At 42.6% G+C, this 19,227-nt stretch overlaps 1 protein-coding gene across 1 annotated transcript in view; it reads right to left on the bottom strand.

Moving 5' to 3' along the window:
- CCDC174 (coiled-coil domain containing 174) overlaps positions 1–19,227 on the bottom strand; it is a 1,254,027-nt gene that overhangs the window by 1,147,409 nt on the left and 87,391 nt on the right. Inside the window, exon 2 of the mRNA XM_044078610.1 lies at positions 11,081–11,185. Coding sequence (XP_043934545.1) covers positions 11,081–11,185 — 105 coding nt within the window. The remainder of the gene's footprint in view (positions 1–11,080; positions 11,186–19,227) is intronic.

Raw genomic sequence — 19,227 nt, 5'->3', positions numbered from 1 at the left:
GTTCTTTGGGTTGAGTCTGTCTGCCTCAGCCTCAGTAATCCCCATGGCCTTCACCTGTGTGACTTGCGTGTCTCTGTAGACTTTCCTATGTCTGTCTCATGGCTGTCTTGTGTGCTCTGCATGTCAGTAGCTGCCTTTGTCTTGTTTGATGGGGTCAGTTTATCAAAAGCTTGTGTATTTCAGTCTTGTTATAGTGCTGCCATTGTCTTGTCTGGAAGTTTGTGTGGGTGCCTCAGTTCTGTCCTGTGGTAGTGCTGCCTTCATCTTGTGGGGGGTCTCTGTTCAGTCTTGTTGTAGTTGTGGTTTGGTCCTGTGTCTCTCTGTCCCGAGTGAGGGAGTTTATGTGTCAGTTCAATCTTCCTGTAATGCTGTCTTTATCTTGTGTGGGTGTCTGTCCTGTATGTGGAAGTTTGTGTGGATGCTAATGTTCAGTCTTGCTGTCTTCAGGTGTGGGTGTCTAGCTCCTATACGCAAGAGTCTGTGTAGCTGTCTGTCTTGTGTGTCTCTGTACTGTGTGAGGGAGTCTGTGTGAATGTCTGTTCAGTCTTCCTATAATGCTGTCTTTATCTTGTGTGGGTGTCTGTCCTGTATGTGAGAATATATGTGGGTGTTGATGTTCAGTCTTGCTGTAGTGCTGTTTTCAAGACTGGCTTGTGATAGTATATTGGCTTGTGTGGGTGTCTTTGTATTGTGTGAAAGAATCTGTGTAGCTATCTGTCTTGTGTGTCTATGTCCTGTGTGTGGGAGTCAGAGTGGGTGTCTTTGTGTACCTCTGTGGGACTGGCTATCTTGATGCAGTACAGAGGCTTGTTGTAATGTAATAACATTGCTACTAAATGCCAGCCAGTGTGTGCATGCACCTCTGTGAGTGGCTACCTTGCTGTGGTACAGGGGCTTGTCATAATGTAACACTGGTACTAAATACCAGTCGTTCTATTCCCTGGCACTTCAGTTCTTAATGGTCTGAATGTAGTAACACTACAGTGATTGTTAAATGGTACTGGTTGAGCTTGAAAGGAAAGGGGTTGTGATGGCAGTGTGGTTGCACTTTATATTCTCCTGGGTAGGGACCCCAACTTGAAACTTGCTGGTGGCCCCCAAAATGCTAGCACTGGCCCTGGATGGCACTACAAAGAGAAGGAGATGCACAATTTTTCAGACAAGACGGAAAAGTGCCTTTGACTGTCTTTCTCTGACTATGCGTGTAGTAAAATATACTTTCTACAAGGCCTGCTGCACTGATTTCACAATCCATCACTGTGGACGATATGATCTGCAGTGAAAAGACAAAAGTGAAAAACATAGCATTGCATACAAGCAGCTGGGACAAGTATGGCAGACTTCTTTGAACCTTAGAGTTTTAACAAGTACAAAGATTGTTGAGGCATAGGTTGGTTTTGTGCCACTTCTTGCAAGACACAACTTATCATTTGCAGCAGAAGAACACATCCTGGAATTCATGAAGATATGTGTAGAGGATCAAGATGTTCTTAGGAAAATGACATGTGGAGCAACAAAGGCAGCCTGCATTGTCAGTTGTCAGAAATTGCCACTCTGTGTGTACAGTGAACAAAGCACAGACATGGGAGACAATAAACGTTTGGTGATCCTCAACATGAAAAGAGATGCAAAAATGTAATATAGTTCCTTCATATGACAAATGTGTGTCAGGAACTGGGCAAATGTCCACTCCAACTAAATTTGACATTCCAGTTTCTAACATTGTGGACTTTTCTTTCCATAATTCTGTCTCAGCAATTGGAAAGCACAATTCTGTGCTATCTCATTTAAAAGAGGTGAAGCCCACCATTATTAACATAGGGTGCCTGCGACAATTGGCAGACTCCATCAACATTATTATGAATGCACCTACTAAATGGCTGAGTCTTGAGAAGGTCATTATCAGAATCCTGGACATGTGGCCAGTCCTAAATTCATATTTTTTTTTTCTGCAGAGCGACTGTCTGTTAAAATTAACTTAATTTCCAACCACCCGTTGAGTCCCAAATTGCGTATGATTTTTATGTTTCTCATGCACTGGAACCTTTACCAGAGTTCAGCATTCAGTTTCAGAGCAGAGAAAGTCAGCTACTGACACTGGATGCCACAATTCATAAACTCTTGCAGCAATATGCTGGCAGACTCCGGAGACCCGCAAAAAGTGTTGCGTCTGTGTTGACTGACAGCAGCTCTATTCTTCCAAACAGTGAGCTGCGGTATTGGCTATGAGGTCAAACAGTACATGAACAGCCATGAGGAGGATACTGTCAGCACAGTTACAGAATTTAACTTTTATAAAAAAAAGTTTACAGCTTTTTATGCTACAGTGCTGCAGAAAATGCTTAGCAAGTTTCCCATGCAAAACCATTTAATGAAAGATGCTGCATTCCTTACTAATCCTGCAAAAAAAATGGACATATCTTCTGGACTTGTCAGGGATGTGGGCTTCCATCTGGGTGATTGTGAAAATGATGCTGAGGCTGAACAATTAAAGGATGAATTGATGAGTTTACCAGTATCAGACTGGAGACACGGGAAACTGGACAGGTCCAGTAGAAGGGTCCCACTCTGGTGTCCAAGTACTAGGGACACCTTCTAAAGGACCTCTGCAGTGATGGGAAACGGACACTTTTTAGGCAACTAAGCATGACTTTACTTTGCTTGCCACATTCAAAGGCAACAGCTTTTAACATGGTACATAAAGTAAAGACTGAATTATGTCAGTGTAAAGAAACTGAACTCTTTTTATTAGCAGTTAAAATGAATGAAATGTTGGAATGTTGTGATCTTAAGCTGCCATAAATGTTTTAGATGCTGCTAAGAATGCCACAGCAGCAAACAATAAGTGTGCATTTAAAGTATGACAGGATGCTGTTTGCTCATGCACTTCATGCATACGTGGAGTTGGTTGTGTGAAATACTTAGCAGATCAGTTTAGAAAATGTTGTAAATGTAGCAAGTGGTATGAGCATGTGATGTCAGGTTTGATTCTGTACAAAAGTGCTGTCTCTTATTTAGTTACATATGGTGTGATTATGGTGGTTTTGCAGATTATAAAATAACAGTTTACGACTGGAATCATAAACTTGTGTCTTACTGAATTTAGCAATTGTACAGTATTCACTAACTTACTGCTAACAGCAGAAAGCCGATTTCAACCAGGCGCCATCCAAATGGTATGCTTTTGTGCAGTGCAGAAATAGGGTGCTCCACATCTTGATTGTCACACACTGCTAGGGTCTGTGCTCCCCACTGGCATCTTTAGAGGTTAAGACCTATGCTGCCATCCAGTGGACTAAATATGAAGATCAAGTATCAGCTGCCTTAATCTATGCCCATAGCCCATTGAATGTCCACAGCCTGGACTATTTGAAGCAACCTCCTCAAACCTTCCTTGATTCTTCTGTTCATTGACTGGCACTCTGTTTCTCTTAACTGGGCCTCTCCAGACTGTCTAGGCTTGCTGCCACATCTCTGCTTGCTTTCACTCTTCCTACTTCTATGGCAATGTGGCTATATTAAGTTGCCCTGCATCTGCACCATATTTATTCAGGTGTATATGTTGTACAGAACATTTCCCTGAACCCTTCTCATAGCCTCCCATTAGCTACCATTCTTCTGTCTCACACACACAGTTTGCACTGCTGTGTAACTGATTTTAATTTCCTCCAATGAAAACTGACATTTCCCCACTAAAAGCATGCCCAATGACACCCCACCTTCTTCCTTCCTACAGTTAGCACATTATGAGTTACTTTATCTGCCCTACCTAAAATAAGTTATTTTGTCACATAATTATTAAGCACTTTCATTCTCTTTACTATGAGAAACTTCTCCAGTCACATATGCAAGGGGTGATGTAATGCACAGCAGTCTTTCTTGACACTATCATCTCTCCTACCAACATAGTGAATTCTATCAATGCTTAAATCTAAGGGCGGGGATACTAATGCTCTACAGGACAACTGCTGTAAAGTTGTCTCCAATATGATCATCAGGGAAAGACTCTTGAATTCCTACAAAAATTTGATTATTCCATCAGGCACAATTCTTTGCTTAGTTAATATGCCATTTTAGCTGGTGAACTCTACATTTTATCAGACCCGAATTATTTATATACATTGCCTGCAGTTCCTCAGATATCTGGATATCTGCCTGTACCCCAGCCACCTTTGCCTATTCTCCATTAATTTGGGCTGACTAGTTTACTACTATTCTGTTGAGTGCAGAAGTATCCTGAACCAGCCTTGTCTGCAGTCCTTGTGAATCCTTCAGGCATGGAACCTCAGCCAGATTAACATTTTTTCTCATATTTTAAACACTCTAGTCAGGATGGAATACAAATATTAGGCTGCCATCTCCCTGGAATTAAGGTGAGTGCACAATTTTAAATGTACTATTAGAAAGGAACTCAAATAAGTGGTCCAAAACCAGAAATCCTATTTATATCCACCCCTGTGATGTAGAGGGATGAAGACCTGACTAAAGGCCAGGTGATTAGTGCTCAATTAGTAATACAGGTGCTTGAGGGATCAGCCAAGAAGAGGGTGAGCTTGAGCAATCAGTGCCAGCTCACTCATTCTGGGGGGAGGGAGGTGGCATTGCCTGCTACTCTTAGGTAGGTGATCACTCTAAGAAGAGCCCAGGCAAGCTCCTGTTGTCAGTGCCACATGTGGACCACTGAGATAGATGCAGGATGCCTGGCAGCATATATGTCTCTTCCCTAGCCAGGCAGCTATTACAAGTCAGCGAGTCTCTTATAAGGAGAGAGAGGTAGTCTGCACCATAGGACCAAAGAGGCTGCCTCCTACTTCAACTCTCCCCTCAGGGGGGAATGGCTGGGCCAATGCATTATTGGACTCTCACCTAATCTGGAAATGCCTAGCTCCTGCCCCCACAGAATGAATAGACAACTGAGTGGAGTTAGGAAGCCATTGGGGCAGGGTCCTTAAGAAGATGGGGGGAGGGACAAAATCATATTTAGGGTAACATCACAAAAAATTCCCCGTACTGTGAAATGGCTGAAGACCGTCAATAGCCCACACCTCAACAGATTAATGCAGTAGGTGATACCCTGAAATGCAGTACACATATAATGCACTACTCTGTCTAACAATGTACCTTTTACTGTCTTCAAAGACAAAACCAAAAATGCAAGCCAAGAAATGAACTCAACAGCTCCATCTTTCTATCCATTTTTTGAAGCTTCACAATAACAAACAATGAAACAAATATACGAGCTTAAAAGGGAGAAATTGTAAGGTCTGCTGTGGTGATGCAGCAGTTAGCATTGACGCCTCACAGCAAGAGGTTCTCCAGTTCGATTCTCAGCTGGAGCTCTTTCTGTGCGGAGTCTGCTTGTCCTCCCTGTGGTCGAGTGAGTTTTAAAGACATGCAGGTAGGTGTGTGTGTGTGTGTGTGTATGTGTGTGTGTGTGTGTGTGTGTGTGTGTGTGTGTGTGTGTGTGTGCCTTCTGTGAAGGTTGGGTGCCAGGCTGGCAACTCGACCCCGTAGCGACATTCTGCCAATCAATCTGAGGACTGGTGATCTGCTGTGGCAACCCTGAACTGGGAAAAGCCGAGGGACATCACAAATTCATGGAAACAGTACACATGTTCACAGAAAAGCTTCAAGATAATGATATAACCATATCTCAGAAAGGAAACTGAATTTATATGAATAGCAAAGTGCTTAATATGGGGTCTATATTATATCATCAAATGCTTAAAAAAGCAAATGATGAATAATTGACCCCATGTAAATGAAAGCTTGCAATCTCGAAATCTCAGAACAGTGATTTTTTTTTCTGGGGGGGGGTCGCTGTTCCAAAATAAATAAATAAAAAGGAGAAGAAGAAGAAAAAAAATTGAAAGAATACATAAAGTGGGGGGCTGTGCACCCCACACCCCCCTACTTAAATGTACCAAATCCGAGATCGCACTACAGTGCCGAAAATGGCAAAGTAACAGAAGCGGCCAAGCAAATTCTTTCACTGGGAAAGAATTTACTTAAAAGCCGCTTAGCTATTTTGCCTGTTGTTGTTTTAATTTCGACCAAGACGCATTCGGTCGTCTAATAGGAACCCCTTAATATGCTATCCCTCACAATTCAGCAGAGCCTGGTTTGGGCTTTTTTGAACCAGGCTCTGCTGAGGTGCATCACCTCTGGGAAGTTTTACAAACTTCCTGAGGCTCCAAGCTCCTCACCAGGTTGGATACGAAGAAAGTCACAGTTACTTGTTTGTCAGGTGCCAGAGCCTACCATATCACACATAGGTTCATAGGTTCATAGGTTTATACTAGGCTATCTGCCCTAAGGCATTTATAAGCCTAGCCCAAATTTTTGTGGCTTATGCCACCCCTTATATGAAAAAATACTGTGCCCATTAGTTTGTGTCTCTCAACAACAGGTACTGTTATGACTCTGTCATAGTCTATGTTGGCGTGAATGAATTGAGACATACCTCCCTGGACTATATGAAGAGAGACATGATCAAGCTTGCTGAATATGTGTCTCAGTCAGGTATATCCCTAGCCTTAAGCAGCATCCTACCATCACCCAGAATGATGCCTCAATACAAACACAAAATGACTGATTTTAACAATTGGCTTAGTTTCTGGAGTCATTCTAGGAGGATCCAGTACCTGACAGCCTGGGAAGACATGACTGACAGACCACGATCCTTTGCCAGAGATGGCCTGCATCTGTCTCCATTGGGTTTCAGGCTTCTGGCAAAGCCTCTTGCCTTCTCCATAGTGACTTTTTTAGGTAATGCCATGAGGTCAAAACTACCAACATGAAAATTTCATCAAAACACAAATTAAAGGTCATGCTGCTAAACGCTAGAAGTCTAAACATGAAACTGCACTCATTGGAAGCATTCTTAATCCTGGAAGATTCTGACATTTGTGCAGTCACAGAAACCTGGTTCAAAGCTGTGGAGAACACCCCAGCCATATCAGGTTACTCATCCTATCATACATTCAGACCCTAAACTGTGGGCAGCAAAGCAAAAGGGGGTGGAGTTTCAATATATATTCAAGACATACAAACCTCCAGGTAGGTCAAACAGTATGATGGACAGGAGACACTCCAGATGCAGTTAACCATTGATAAGACCCCTATTCAAATCATAGCTAGCTACAGGCCCCCACCTTTGAGTCAAGATGCCTACTCCGCCTATCTGGACTTCTTCAAATATATCAGTATTCAACTCTTTACCCTGATCCTGGGTGACTTTAACTATCCAACCATAGAGTGGAAGAACTAATCATGCCAAAACACCATTGCCCAGAAATGAATTGATTTTGTCAGTGCAAATGCCTTGGACCAGCTAGTCAACACCCCCACAACAGGTGATAATATCTTGGACTTGGTATTAATCAACATGAGTAACCACTACAGCATCCCTACAGAGTCATCCTCCCCTGGCAACATCCAACAGCAAAGCAGTCACTTTCAAAGTCACCCCCCCCCCCAGCTAGGGTCAAACAAAAAAAACTTCTCCAAAGCGGATTACAACCTCCTGAGGGAAGGCATAAACAGCTTCACAGACCCCTCCTCCATAGGAACTGACACAAATGTCCAAACTTACACCAAAATACTATACTAGCATTTACACAGCTGAATGCAATCAGGAATACCCGACAGGACAAAGTCCTCCTCCTCAAGGAAGACTCAACCTGTCTGGTGGGCATCTGCAATAAACAAACTCTATAATAAAAGGAATAAATTGCTGTCCAGGACCAAGAACAAGCAGGTGCCTAATTAGAAGCAATCTCTCCTTAGCCTGAACAAGCAAATAAGAGCACTAGTGAAATCCTCCAAAGCAAACAGAGTCCAAACTGGCCACATCTACTAAAGACAATCATAAGGCCTTCTTCACATATGTCCGCAATCTCAACAGAAGTAGTCAGATCTTCTCAGAACTGGTGGTCAAGGACACCACATACACAAATGTCACAGATATAGACAACCTGCTGGCAGACAGATTCAGTGAAAACTTCACCTCTCTGCCCCCCCCCATCAGTAAATCAGGACATCACCAGCACCTGCCCCCCCCCTTATCCCTGGGGAGCAAGTCATCACTGCCCTCTCAAAGGCAAAAATACAGCCTCCATGGGATGCAATAACATCCCAGGCTACATCCTACATGAACTCAGGCAGGAACTTGCAGCGCCATTAGGCAATCTATTCAAGCAAAGCTTTGTCCCAGTAGAGGACAGTCACTGTCATCATTTTGCACAAAGGTGGACCATCCACTGATCCAGGAAATAATAGACCCATCAGCCTAACTAGCCTGATCTGCAAGGCCATGGAATGGATTATTATGGACCTCATTAACAAGGATACTGGCAACATCCAAACACTCGATCCCACACAGTTTGGTTTCATCAAGGGGAGGTCATGCTTGTTAAATATGGTCGACTTCTTTGAGACAGGTCACTAAAGCCATGGACAAGGGGAAGACTGTGCACACCACCTACCTTGACCTGGTCAAAGCCTTCATTACTATTCCCCACTTGGGCATAATACATAAACTCTCTGAACTAGGCATCAATCCATATGTCACCAGATGGGTAGCAAACTGGCTCAATGACAGAACCCACCTAGTCAAGACAGGGGAAGCCACCTCAAGCAGTAGACCCATAATGAGCAGCGTACCCCAGGGATCAGTCTTGGGGCCTCTGTTGTTTGGGATATACTTTTCTGAGGTGCAGGCCAAAACCAGTGGGCTATGGCTGACCAAGTTGTCAGACAACTGCTGTCATCAATTCCCCTAATGATGCGGGCATTCTCCAAGAGGGTCTCACCCAAACAAATGACTGGTGCCAGAAACATGGCCTCAAACTGAATGCCAAAAAAGGCATCAACATCCCCTTTGGGGAGAGTGACATCCCCACAAATTATCACATTAATAACAAGGTCCTAAGCAAACAATCAGTCGTGAAGGACTTGGGCACTCAGGTTGATGACTTTTGACCACCATATTGCCTCTGTTGTACAAAAAGCTTTCTAGATGGCCCACCTCACTAGGAAGGTTTTCTCACTCAGGGACAAGGAAGTCATAACATTCATATATTCTTCCCTTGTAAGACCCATTATGAGTACAACACCCCTTTCGGCATGTACCTCACAAAGCACGTGCAGCAGCTGGAGAGACCACAGCGGTTCCTCACCAAGAGAATCCAGGGCCTCAAACATCTACCCTACACAGATGGGTTAAAAGCCTTGTCCCTCGTCTCATACAGACTCCTCAGAGGTGACCTCTGTCTGGCATACAAAGCAATCTCAGACCCAACCCTGATGGGACTGCTGCATATCCTCAAGTCAAGCTTCACTCAAGTAACTCATACGCGTGACCTCAACCTGGTCTGTGACATCAATAGGACTTGTTGGTGTGCCAGATTTGTGTCCCAGAGACTCCCCATTCTGTGAAATAGACTTCCTTTCCACATCAAGCAGTGTACCTCATTATCCCTTTTTAAGCTCAACCTGGATAACTGAATGGGGAACAGAAGATACACCACTGGGATTCCACCTGTGCCCCTGCTGGACAGGGGGCATCAAATGTTGACTTGTCGGAACATGGGCTAAATTCTTGGCTAGGCTTGTAAGGACCTCAAGGCAAACAGCCTAGTAACTTCCTAGGATTCCTATGATCCTATTTAAAGAGGAAACAAAAGTGAATAACCTCAGACAGTCCCAGGCCAACAGCCATCCTAAAAATCTCTAAAAAGAGGCTAAAGGGGGAAGTATTCCTAAAGCAAAAATGAACATTTTGTGGTCTGTTTAACTGCACTATCCACAGCACACACTGCCACAGCTTCACTCTCACTATAAATTAGCTATGAAATCCAACATAAATATGCAACAAATCACATAAAAAAGATAAACAAATGGGTCACTTATACGAAGCAAATCTGCTTAATAAAACTCGACATGACCATCACTTTTTGATCTGGAAGTACTCACTGAGACTAGGTTCAAGAGAAAATACATAACTTTTTTAAAGGTTGCCATGACACCGTTATTTCAGGTGGTTCTTGTGAAGCACTCAACTAATTTTCCTGGCATTCATGGTGTATGTAGAAGGCTGCCTTTAGAAGAACAAGATGACTTTATGTATGCTGAACTGATTTCTGCTAAAAGGAATGTAACTCTTGTTCTGATACTCCCATCAGTCTCAAAGACGTAAACTTTTAAGTTTGGGCTATAGTTTAAGCCCAAAGCAGAAAATCCATGTCAAATTTTACAACCTTTCTTCTGCTGTGACATGTTATTATCATTCCCAAAACATTTTATGCAGTCAATATTCGCATTATGGGATCATTTTCCTCTGGTAAAAGTACCCCATCTTCCTTGTAACTTAACCCACTCTGTAATTAAATACCTTAAGATCACAGTGTAAAGAATGGTGTTAACTCACTTGTTCTCCAAAGCATTCTCCACTGCATCTAGGAAAGCAGCAATTGAACTAGGATAACATCCTAAACCCATATCATCAATATCACAGTACAGCAGCCATGCCTCTGCTACAGCTGATAGTACACAACTTGTACCAATATGATAACTTCCTAAAACACAACACTTCATCTACACAGCACTTGCTTTTAGCAAACCTTACCTCCAAGACAATCTCTTACATTAATTATACAAGTGCACTACTTTCTGCCACGGGTATTCATTTAGCATCTCCCAAAGGAAGCACTTAATATAAATATCAGACACTGAAAAGTCCTAACTGCCAGGCTTCTAATGCATCTGAAGATGACCCAGCATTTTCCCTTTCAAATAAAGAAAATACCTCATCTCTGAGATCAAAGAATCTAAAATTAAAAGTTAACATGCTGACATACAGATGAGATACAACTGCTGCAGTACACACTTAATGTTTTAATATAAATTCATATATATATATATATATATATATATATATATATATATATATATGTGTGTGTGTGTGTGTGTGCGTATACATGCACACACTTTTTTTTAATTAGTTATTTAAACATAAAGATGGCCCATTCAAATTCAGAGATAGTTATATCAAGCAAAATACAGAAATATTTTCATATACCTTTTGTGTTGTCTTAGGTTTGATATGCACGCCAGCATCTTTCAGGAGTTTTTCTTGCTTGAACTCTTCCTGTTTTCTATAGAGCTCAGCCTTGAGATCCACCAGCTAGATCGGAAGAAAAAACATTTTACTGAAAATTATAGACCGGAACAAACAGCTGTTTTTTAGGGATGTGTTAATGAACTAACAGCAGTGATTATCTAAAAAGTCAGTGGGCAGATAAAAGGAAAAAATTACATGGAATTCTGCATTTTTTTCAGTAGCAGTGAATCTGATATTTCTAGTCTTTTATTATGCAAAAATCAGATTTCAATCAGTGAAGCTCCATATTTGCTCGCTGCCTCCTGCTGACAGCTCACATCCTAACAACTTAACAAGATTTCCTAAAGGATGACTCTAAATTAAGGAATTTTTTTGTTTGCAAATTTATGAAACTATTTCTGAAAATAAAATAAGGAATTCATTTAAACAGAACTCTGACTACATTTTATAACTAAAGTGATCATTGCATTATCTTGGACTCATTTATTTGTTCTTACTGGGATACACATATAAGGAATTCTCAAACTTCAATGCCAACATGCTGATTTAAATACAGATCCTATTCTGTTCATATCACCCACAGTAGTTTATCTTAAGCACCCATAACTGCTGCAATGAAAAAGATCAAGGTAAAACTATTTTTTTTCTTATACATATTGTCCACATTGATGCTAAATCCTTGTGCACAGAAACCAAAACACACATTTTCAAGTCTGTAGCTTCTTCTACTGCCCCTCCCCCAATAGGCATCTAGTGAGCAAAACACTACCTATACTGCACAGTGCTACAAAAGCAGTCTTTACTTTCTCTCATTCCTTGTGCATACCTGAATACCAGAAACTGACATGGTATTGATGGGGCATCATACCTGTAACAGTCAATGACCTACTAAGTCATAGAATCACATCCATTTTTATGTAGTATATAGAAATATTTTGCATATCTAAGAGAAAACCAAATTAAATGAAGACTGATACAGTTATTCTTTTAGTGATATCTAGATGAAGTCATGGGATCATGTGCCTGTACAGCAAGCTCTTCATGGGACCAGGGATCAGCATGTGGATGAAACTATGCAGGAGTCCTACTGTTGTAAGTCACCAAATGGATTAGAATTTTCAAGGGGAAGGGAATGTAGCCCATTGCGTCCAGCAGATTGGTTCTCTCCCACAATCCAGTGCTTGCTTCTCCCTTGAATGAAAAGACTCACAAGGCTCTCCAGCAAAGGAATAAATGGATCATAGTTTTGCCTGAGCAGGAGACTGCCTGGCTTCTGCCCTAACACAGAAATGAAAAGTACAGCAAAGGTAAATGAACTACTGGGTAAGTCTTGCAGACAGCACAAAAACAAAAAAAAAAAACTCCATTAAAGAGTATGGATGTGTGTGTTTCAGAGACCATGCTTAGATAACCACAACTGAGCTCAATAAAAATCATGATCAGGAACTTCTACCATCTAAGCTCTCTAAATAATAAAATACTTTTACACAAGAAATATGTGGCACTTGCATTAAGTACTAGGAAGGGGCACTAGTCTGTGTTCATCTGGTGTGTATCTTTGTGTTCAATTAGTTCACATTCTGGAGACAATTTTCCCATCAACGTAACAGGCACCCCATCCACGTGAAGCAGAGCTCCTCCACAACCATTTTAAGTGTAACCTGAGGCAACTGGATGGGGAATAGGAAATTCTTCCCTGGCTTGAAACCTATGTCTCTAATAGACACAGGCAACCTGTAACGGGTTTATCTCCCAAGCCCCTGGTTGCAAATGTTTCATCTCCCAGGCCGTTTCTTGCAAATGTTTCATCTTCCAAACACCTGCTTGCAAATGTTTCATCTCCAAAGCCCCTGCTTACACTTATTAAGGGAAGAACTTGTCAGAGGTTTAGGAAGCATGGTTAGGTTTAAAAAGGCCCTTGTGGTCATTAACCCTGTAAACACCTATGACCTTATATGCAGGGTAGCGTCACATGCCTTTCGCAAGCATATTTAATAATACCGCCTGACTTTATACTACTGCCATATATCTGACATAGGCCAAACTGAATGTGTCTTACACTTCTCTGCCATGGAATACAGATGCTTACTATTACTATTGTTTCTTCACTATAGTAGAAGTGATTATGGGTATAAGACAGGAGTTAGTACAAAAGCCAGACTATCTTAATGAAAGAAACATTCTGTTTTAATTGGCTTCCTCTAGGACCATCTTCCAAGAGATAAATCCTATGGAACTTCTTCTTCTTCTTTCGACTTTTCCCGGTTAGGGGTCGCCACAGCGGATCACCTGTCCGCTCATAATTGGCAGTGGAGTTTTACAGTGTCAAGTTGCCAGCCCGGTGCCCAACCTTCCACAGAAAGTGCACACACACACGCACTCACACCTAGGGCCAATTTAGAGTGTTCAATCCACCTACACCATGTCTTTGAGATGTGGGAGGAAACCGGAGCACCCAGAGGAAAACCACACGACCACAGGGAGGACATGCAGACTCCGCACAGAAGGCACCCCAGCTGAGGATCGAACCGGAGAACCTCTTGCTGTGAGGTGGCAAAGCTAACTGCTGCACCACCGCAGCTGCCCTGTACATCCTATGGAGCTAAATAAGATAAATCAAAGCGATGTTTAATAGGTTCATAGGTGTGTACTAGGCTAATGGCCCTGTGGCCTTTACAAGCATAGCCCATAGGATTACCCTGGAATCGTGCCACCAGACCTTAGTTCCCAGTGCCTCTGTCGAGTACAGCCACTGGCGTTATCCCCGAGGTGAATTTTCTATTTCGCATCCACTCATCAAGATTTCTCTTGAAGAGGGCCAGTGAGGTGCTCTGCTTGACATGTACGGGAAGTCTATTCCAAAGGATGGGCAGTCTCTGGTTTATGAACCTGTCCCTCCAGAATGTTTTGTTGATTGTGGTAATGAGGTTGAGGTCTTTGGAGCATGTGGTGTGGAGGGGTTTGGATTTCTTTAGATGTAGCATTTCTAACAGAGCTGGGTCAGACATCGCTTTGTAAGTCAAGCAGAGATTGCCTCTAAGTAGGCGATAAGAGACAGAGAATAGTTGGAGTTTTTTTGAGTCTGTCCATATAGGACAAGTGTTTAAGGCCTAGGATCCTCTTTGTGAGGTACTTTTATGGCCTCTCCAGTTGTTGCAGGTACATGACAAATGAGACATTGTACCTGATGATTGGCCTAATGAGGGAAGAGTAGAGGGAGACAATGACCTCTTTCTTCCTGGATGCAAAACCCTTAGTAATGAGAAGTGCCACACAGAAGGACTTTCTGACCACAGTGGCAATGTGGTGGTCAAAATAGAGGTTGCTGTCAACTTGTGTTCCTAGATCTCTTATAACTTCTTCTGTGTTCAGTGAACTACTATCAATGTGGTAATTCAAGGGAACTGGGTTTTTCCCAAGGGGATGATGACATTTTTGGCATTGAGCTTAAGGTCATGGTTCTGACACCAGTCGTTGGTCTCAGTGAGGCCTTTCTGTAGGATGTCAACATCACTTGGGAAGTTAATAATAGCTCCCAACTTGCAATCGTCTGTGAACTTTGTCAGCCAGAGTCCCTTCGTGTTGGCCTGGTCTATAGAGAAGTAGATACCAAACAAGAGAGGACCCAGGACCGAACCCTGTGGGACTCCACTCGTGACTGGTCTGCAGTCCAACTTGGAGGCAGCTGCTTTCACACTGTGGGTTCTATCTGTGAGCCAGTTTGCAACCCACCTAGTCATATAGGGGTTGATGCCTAGCTTAGTGAGTTTTTCTATGATTCCTGAGTGGAGAATAGTATCAAGGGCCTTGGCCAGATCAAGATAGGCTGTATGAACCCACCTTACCTTCATCCACAGCTCTGGTGACTGACTCAAAGAAGTCGACCAAGTTGAACAGGCATGAGCCACCCTTCACAAAACCAAACTGTGTAGGATCCAGAGTTTGGAGATTCCCTATGATGCGTTCCATAGCTTTGCATATCAGACTCGTCAGGCTAATGGGGCAATAGGTCCCAGGGTCTGTAGTCACTCCTTTGTGGACAGGGACGACTGTAGCAGTGCACCATTTGGTAGGGACAAAGCCTGAGGTGAGGCTGTGACTGAACAGGGCACACAGGTGAGGTGCCAGTTCACTCTGTAGTTCATGTAGAACGCAGCCAGGGATATTGTCAGGTCCCATAGAAGCTGTATTCTTGGCCTTGGACAGTGCTGTTTTAACCTGTGCAGCAGCAATACTGGGTGCCTGGCAATCTACTGGTATTATTATCGGTCCTTTAGGAGGGGAGAGAGGGGTAAAGCTGGCACTGAATCTGTTGGACAGTATATTGGCAATATCCGTTGGCTCGGTATTAGAGGTACCATTGTGCAGTAGCTCACAGCAAATCTGGGTTTTGCCATGGAGATTCCTTACCTCACTATAGAAGGCCTTGTGGTTGGCTTTACCATCTGCTGCAATTCTGTTTTCATAGCTAGCTTTAGAGGATTTGATGAGGGATCTCAACTTTTTGTTGATGCTAATAAGGTAGTTTTTCCAGTCTTGGGACTTTACCTTATTCCGCATCAGTTTCCTCCTTCTGTTGTAGAGTTTGTTTATGACAGGGGACCACCAGATTGGCTTCCTTTTTTTGGAGGAGAGCATCTTGGTTCTATTGGGTATGGCAAGATTGATGCATTTGTGTATGTGTTCGTACAGTGCACTGGTGTATGACTCGATGGTCATGCAACTATTCTCCATTTGCATGGGTGCCGTGAAGTTAGCCACCTCTGTTTTAGGAGCCCAAGGTTAGCTTTGGAGAAGGTTTTCATGGTGGTTACCTTTGCAGGGGGGGCTGGGAGGGATGTGCATTTCCAAGGTAATTAGTTTGTGGTCGGATCTAACCAGGGAGGAGTTGACTACTGGTGTAGAGCAATGGTCGCCCATGTTAGTAATGACCAGGTCATGGATGTTGCTACCTCTAGTGGGGGTAAGAATGAGCTGGTCCAAGGCTTTGGAATTAATGAATTCCAGGAAACGTTGCAGAAGTGTATTGGTGCATGAGTAGTTTTCTCAGTTAATGGAGGGGTAGTTGAAGTCGCCCAGTATGAGAGTGTCAGGTTGAACTCTAATATTCTCCAGGGTGCTTAGGAACGTGTAGTGAGAGTCTTGGAACATGGTTGGGGACCTATAGCAGGCTACAACCTGAATTGGTTTATTATCCAATGTCAGCTGCACCTGAAGTATCTCAGATGCGTTATGTTGGGCTGTCATTCTAGAGGTGTGCGCATCCTTTATGACTATGGAAACACCACTGCTTTTGGAGCTTCGGTCCAAGTTCTGGGGCCAAAATGTGTGTAATGAGTTACAGCCTGGTACTGCAGGGGTGTTAGGATTTTTAAGGCAAAAGTGAGGTTCCATTTGAGAACTAGGTATTTATTTTGGAGGTTTTAAATGTAATATTCTGAAAACATTTTTCAATGTAGGCCTGAAAGCTAATATAGGCTCCCAAGGAAAAGATAATGACAAGGCTATGCAGTAAGTGTTGCTAGACAAACAAGCCAAGATCTCACATAAGTGAGACAGACAGGACCTGCCACATACATTACATCAATAAGAAAATCTTATTTTTTATGGGAAATAAAATGTATTGGTATAAAGCCCAATTGCCTCTTAAAGAGCATCAGTATCTGTGTCAGCAGGTCTATCCTCATCAACAAAGGGCCTTGAGACCAATTGATTTTAGTGAAAGATGAAGAACTATGCCTTGTTACTAAAAAAGCAGGACCTCCCTAAAAAGAAAGTCAAGGCCTTTATTTACTACACCCTTGAGAAGGAGGAACCAAGACTGTCAGGTAAGAATAGTTCAGATGAGACGAAGACCAACAGTTCTTTTCTTTTCACCCTTTTAGTAGGATCTTCTGAACCAGTGTGACTCTAGGAAATGTATAAGGCAGCTTTGCCTCTTTATGGTCTTGACAGAGCATAGCAAGATCTGGTGCAGAATCTGGCCAACTTGAGTGTATAGTTTGAATACACATTCCTGTTCAGCTACACCCAGGTGAATATTCTTATAGCAGTCTGGGGACAGAGATGTCACTCACAGTCTAGAGAAACTGCTTGACTGAGACTGCAAACCTGGATGATGAACTGCTTGTAGCTAACTGCATATCCTTGGGCAATTCTAAGTTCCAATACCTGCATGGCTAGCCTGCAGTATCAAATTACAGTCAAAATGTTTGATTTTATCTGTAGAAAGCCTGGAGATAGGTATTTTATGAATGTCCTTAAACCAACAGAAATGCTGACATTTCTTTCAGGTTGTTGTATGTGCTCCACAGCTGGAGTCCAGCATATCAGCTGTCAGGGTAGAACAGATTTATTTTTTCAATTCAGGACAGCTCGAAGGCACCCACCACTTTATCAGCACTCACTGTTGGTATAATAAAGCTACTGTCAGAGCCCCCAAGCTGCAGAAAATAGTATCATTTTCTTATGTGAATTCTGGTTTGCTGATCCCCATGTAATGTTAGCTGACATATGGTCCAATACTGCTACAAAGGAACTTTCTAACAGACTGGTCTAGGCTGCTGCCCAAAGGAAGAAAGAAGTAATTTTCTCCAAACTCTGGTGGATTGGGAAACATGCTTGAACCCAGAACTGCACTTTCTAAATTCTTTCTATAGAGTGAGATCAGTACCAGTTCCTTACACTAATCATAAAAGCCAGTGAATTTGGAGATGGAATCAACAAATTCAAAGCATCGATTTTTTTGCTGATTGATATGTCTGAATTAGACTGTACCCATAATCACACAGTCCTACTGACAGGAACAAATATGCATCCCAGTATGGGTATAGACAGGATTTTTGGAAATGTATACCAAGCTGTATATAATCTTCCATAGGTGGATCCACCTCTTTGCAGTAGTCATTTCTGAACAGTGCATAAATAACTCACCCACAATTTAAACTTATAGAGATGATGGAGGATGACCTGACTGAGTAATCATGGAAAGATCTCCAAATCTGTCGCTCTATACACACACATACATATCTATCTACATATATATATAAGAGAGAGAAAGAAAGATAAATATATAGAGAGATAGGCATGTTAAAAGCATGCTTAAAAAGCACACATCATGGCATACTAGGTGTTTAGCTGCACCCTTGCCCCCCCCCAACAGTGAAACTGGGTAGCTCCTGCATTAGAGACAAACATACATTTTTGATGCCACTGCAAGACCAAGCAGCAGAACTGCAAACTGAAAATCATGCTTCCAAACTCGCAACATGACAAATTTCCTGTGAGGTCAGTGGTTAGGGGAAAGCTAAATTTTGTGTCTTTCGGCTTTTCCCGATTAGGGGTAGCCACAGCGGAACTCCGGTCCGCTAATGATTGGCAGTAGACTTTCACGTGCTGGCTTGCCGGGCCTAACACACAACCTTCAACAAAGGAACGCCCATTCACGCATATCGACACACAGAAGACGCTCTAACTGAGAATTGAACGGGCAACGTCCAACTGTGAGGCGACAAAGCTACCGCACCACCACCTGCACCTTTCAAATTGAGAGTTGCCATCTAGGTTCCAAGCAGAAGAACAAATTAAATTGTTACAATTATAAATATGTAGACTTTCCGATGTTTGTTCAAAGCGAAACTATCCTAAATGGCTACCCAAGTTCCTTCTTATCCCTCAGGGATAAGGAAGACAATGGGGAAGCACCCTATCAGTTTGAAGGTAGAAAGGATCTTCTCTCTCTGACTCCCATGCTCAACATTTTGCACAAACTAGGCTTTGTTTTACTTATTAACATTTGAATGTCTGGAATAGGCTCCTAAAGAGAGAAATTGTGTCTTATAACCTGACAGCAAAATGTTTTTCAATCGAAGATCGAAAAAGCGTGTTCCTATTGTTTCACAAGTGGTGCAATGGTAGTGTTGTCACCTCACAGCAAGAGGTTCTCCGGTTCGATTCTCGGCTGGAGTGCCTTCTGTGTGGAGTCTGCATGTCCTCCCTGCACTTGTGTGGGTTTCCTCCGGGTGCTCCGGTTTCCTCCCACATTACAAAGACATGCGTCTGCATCATTTCGCCCTGGGCCTCCGCTGAAAATTGGCCTTGTTCCA

The sequence above is a fragment of the Protopterus annectens genome, chromosome 7.part1, assembly GCF_019279795.1.
Source record: "Protopterus annectens isolate FY-2018-M chromosome 7.part1, PAN1.0, whole genome shotgun sequence".
Taxonomy (NCBI): Eukaryota; Metazoa; Chordata; order Ceratodontiformes; family Protopteridae; genus Protopterus; species Protopterus annectens.
This window is presented reverse-complemented; position numbering and strand designations above follow the sequence as displayed.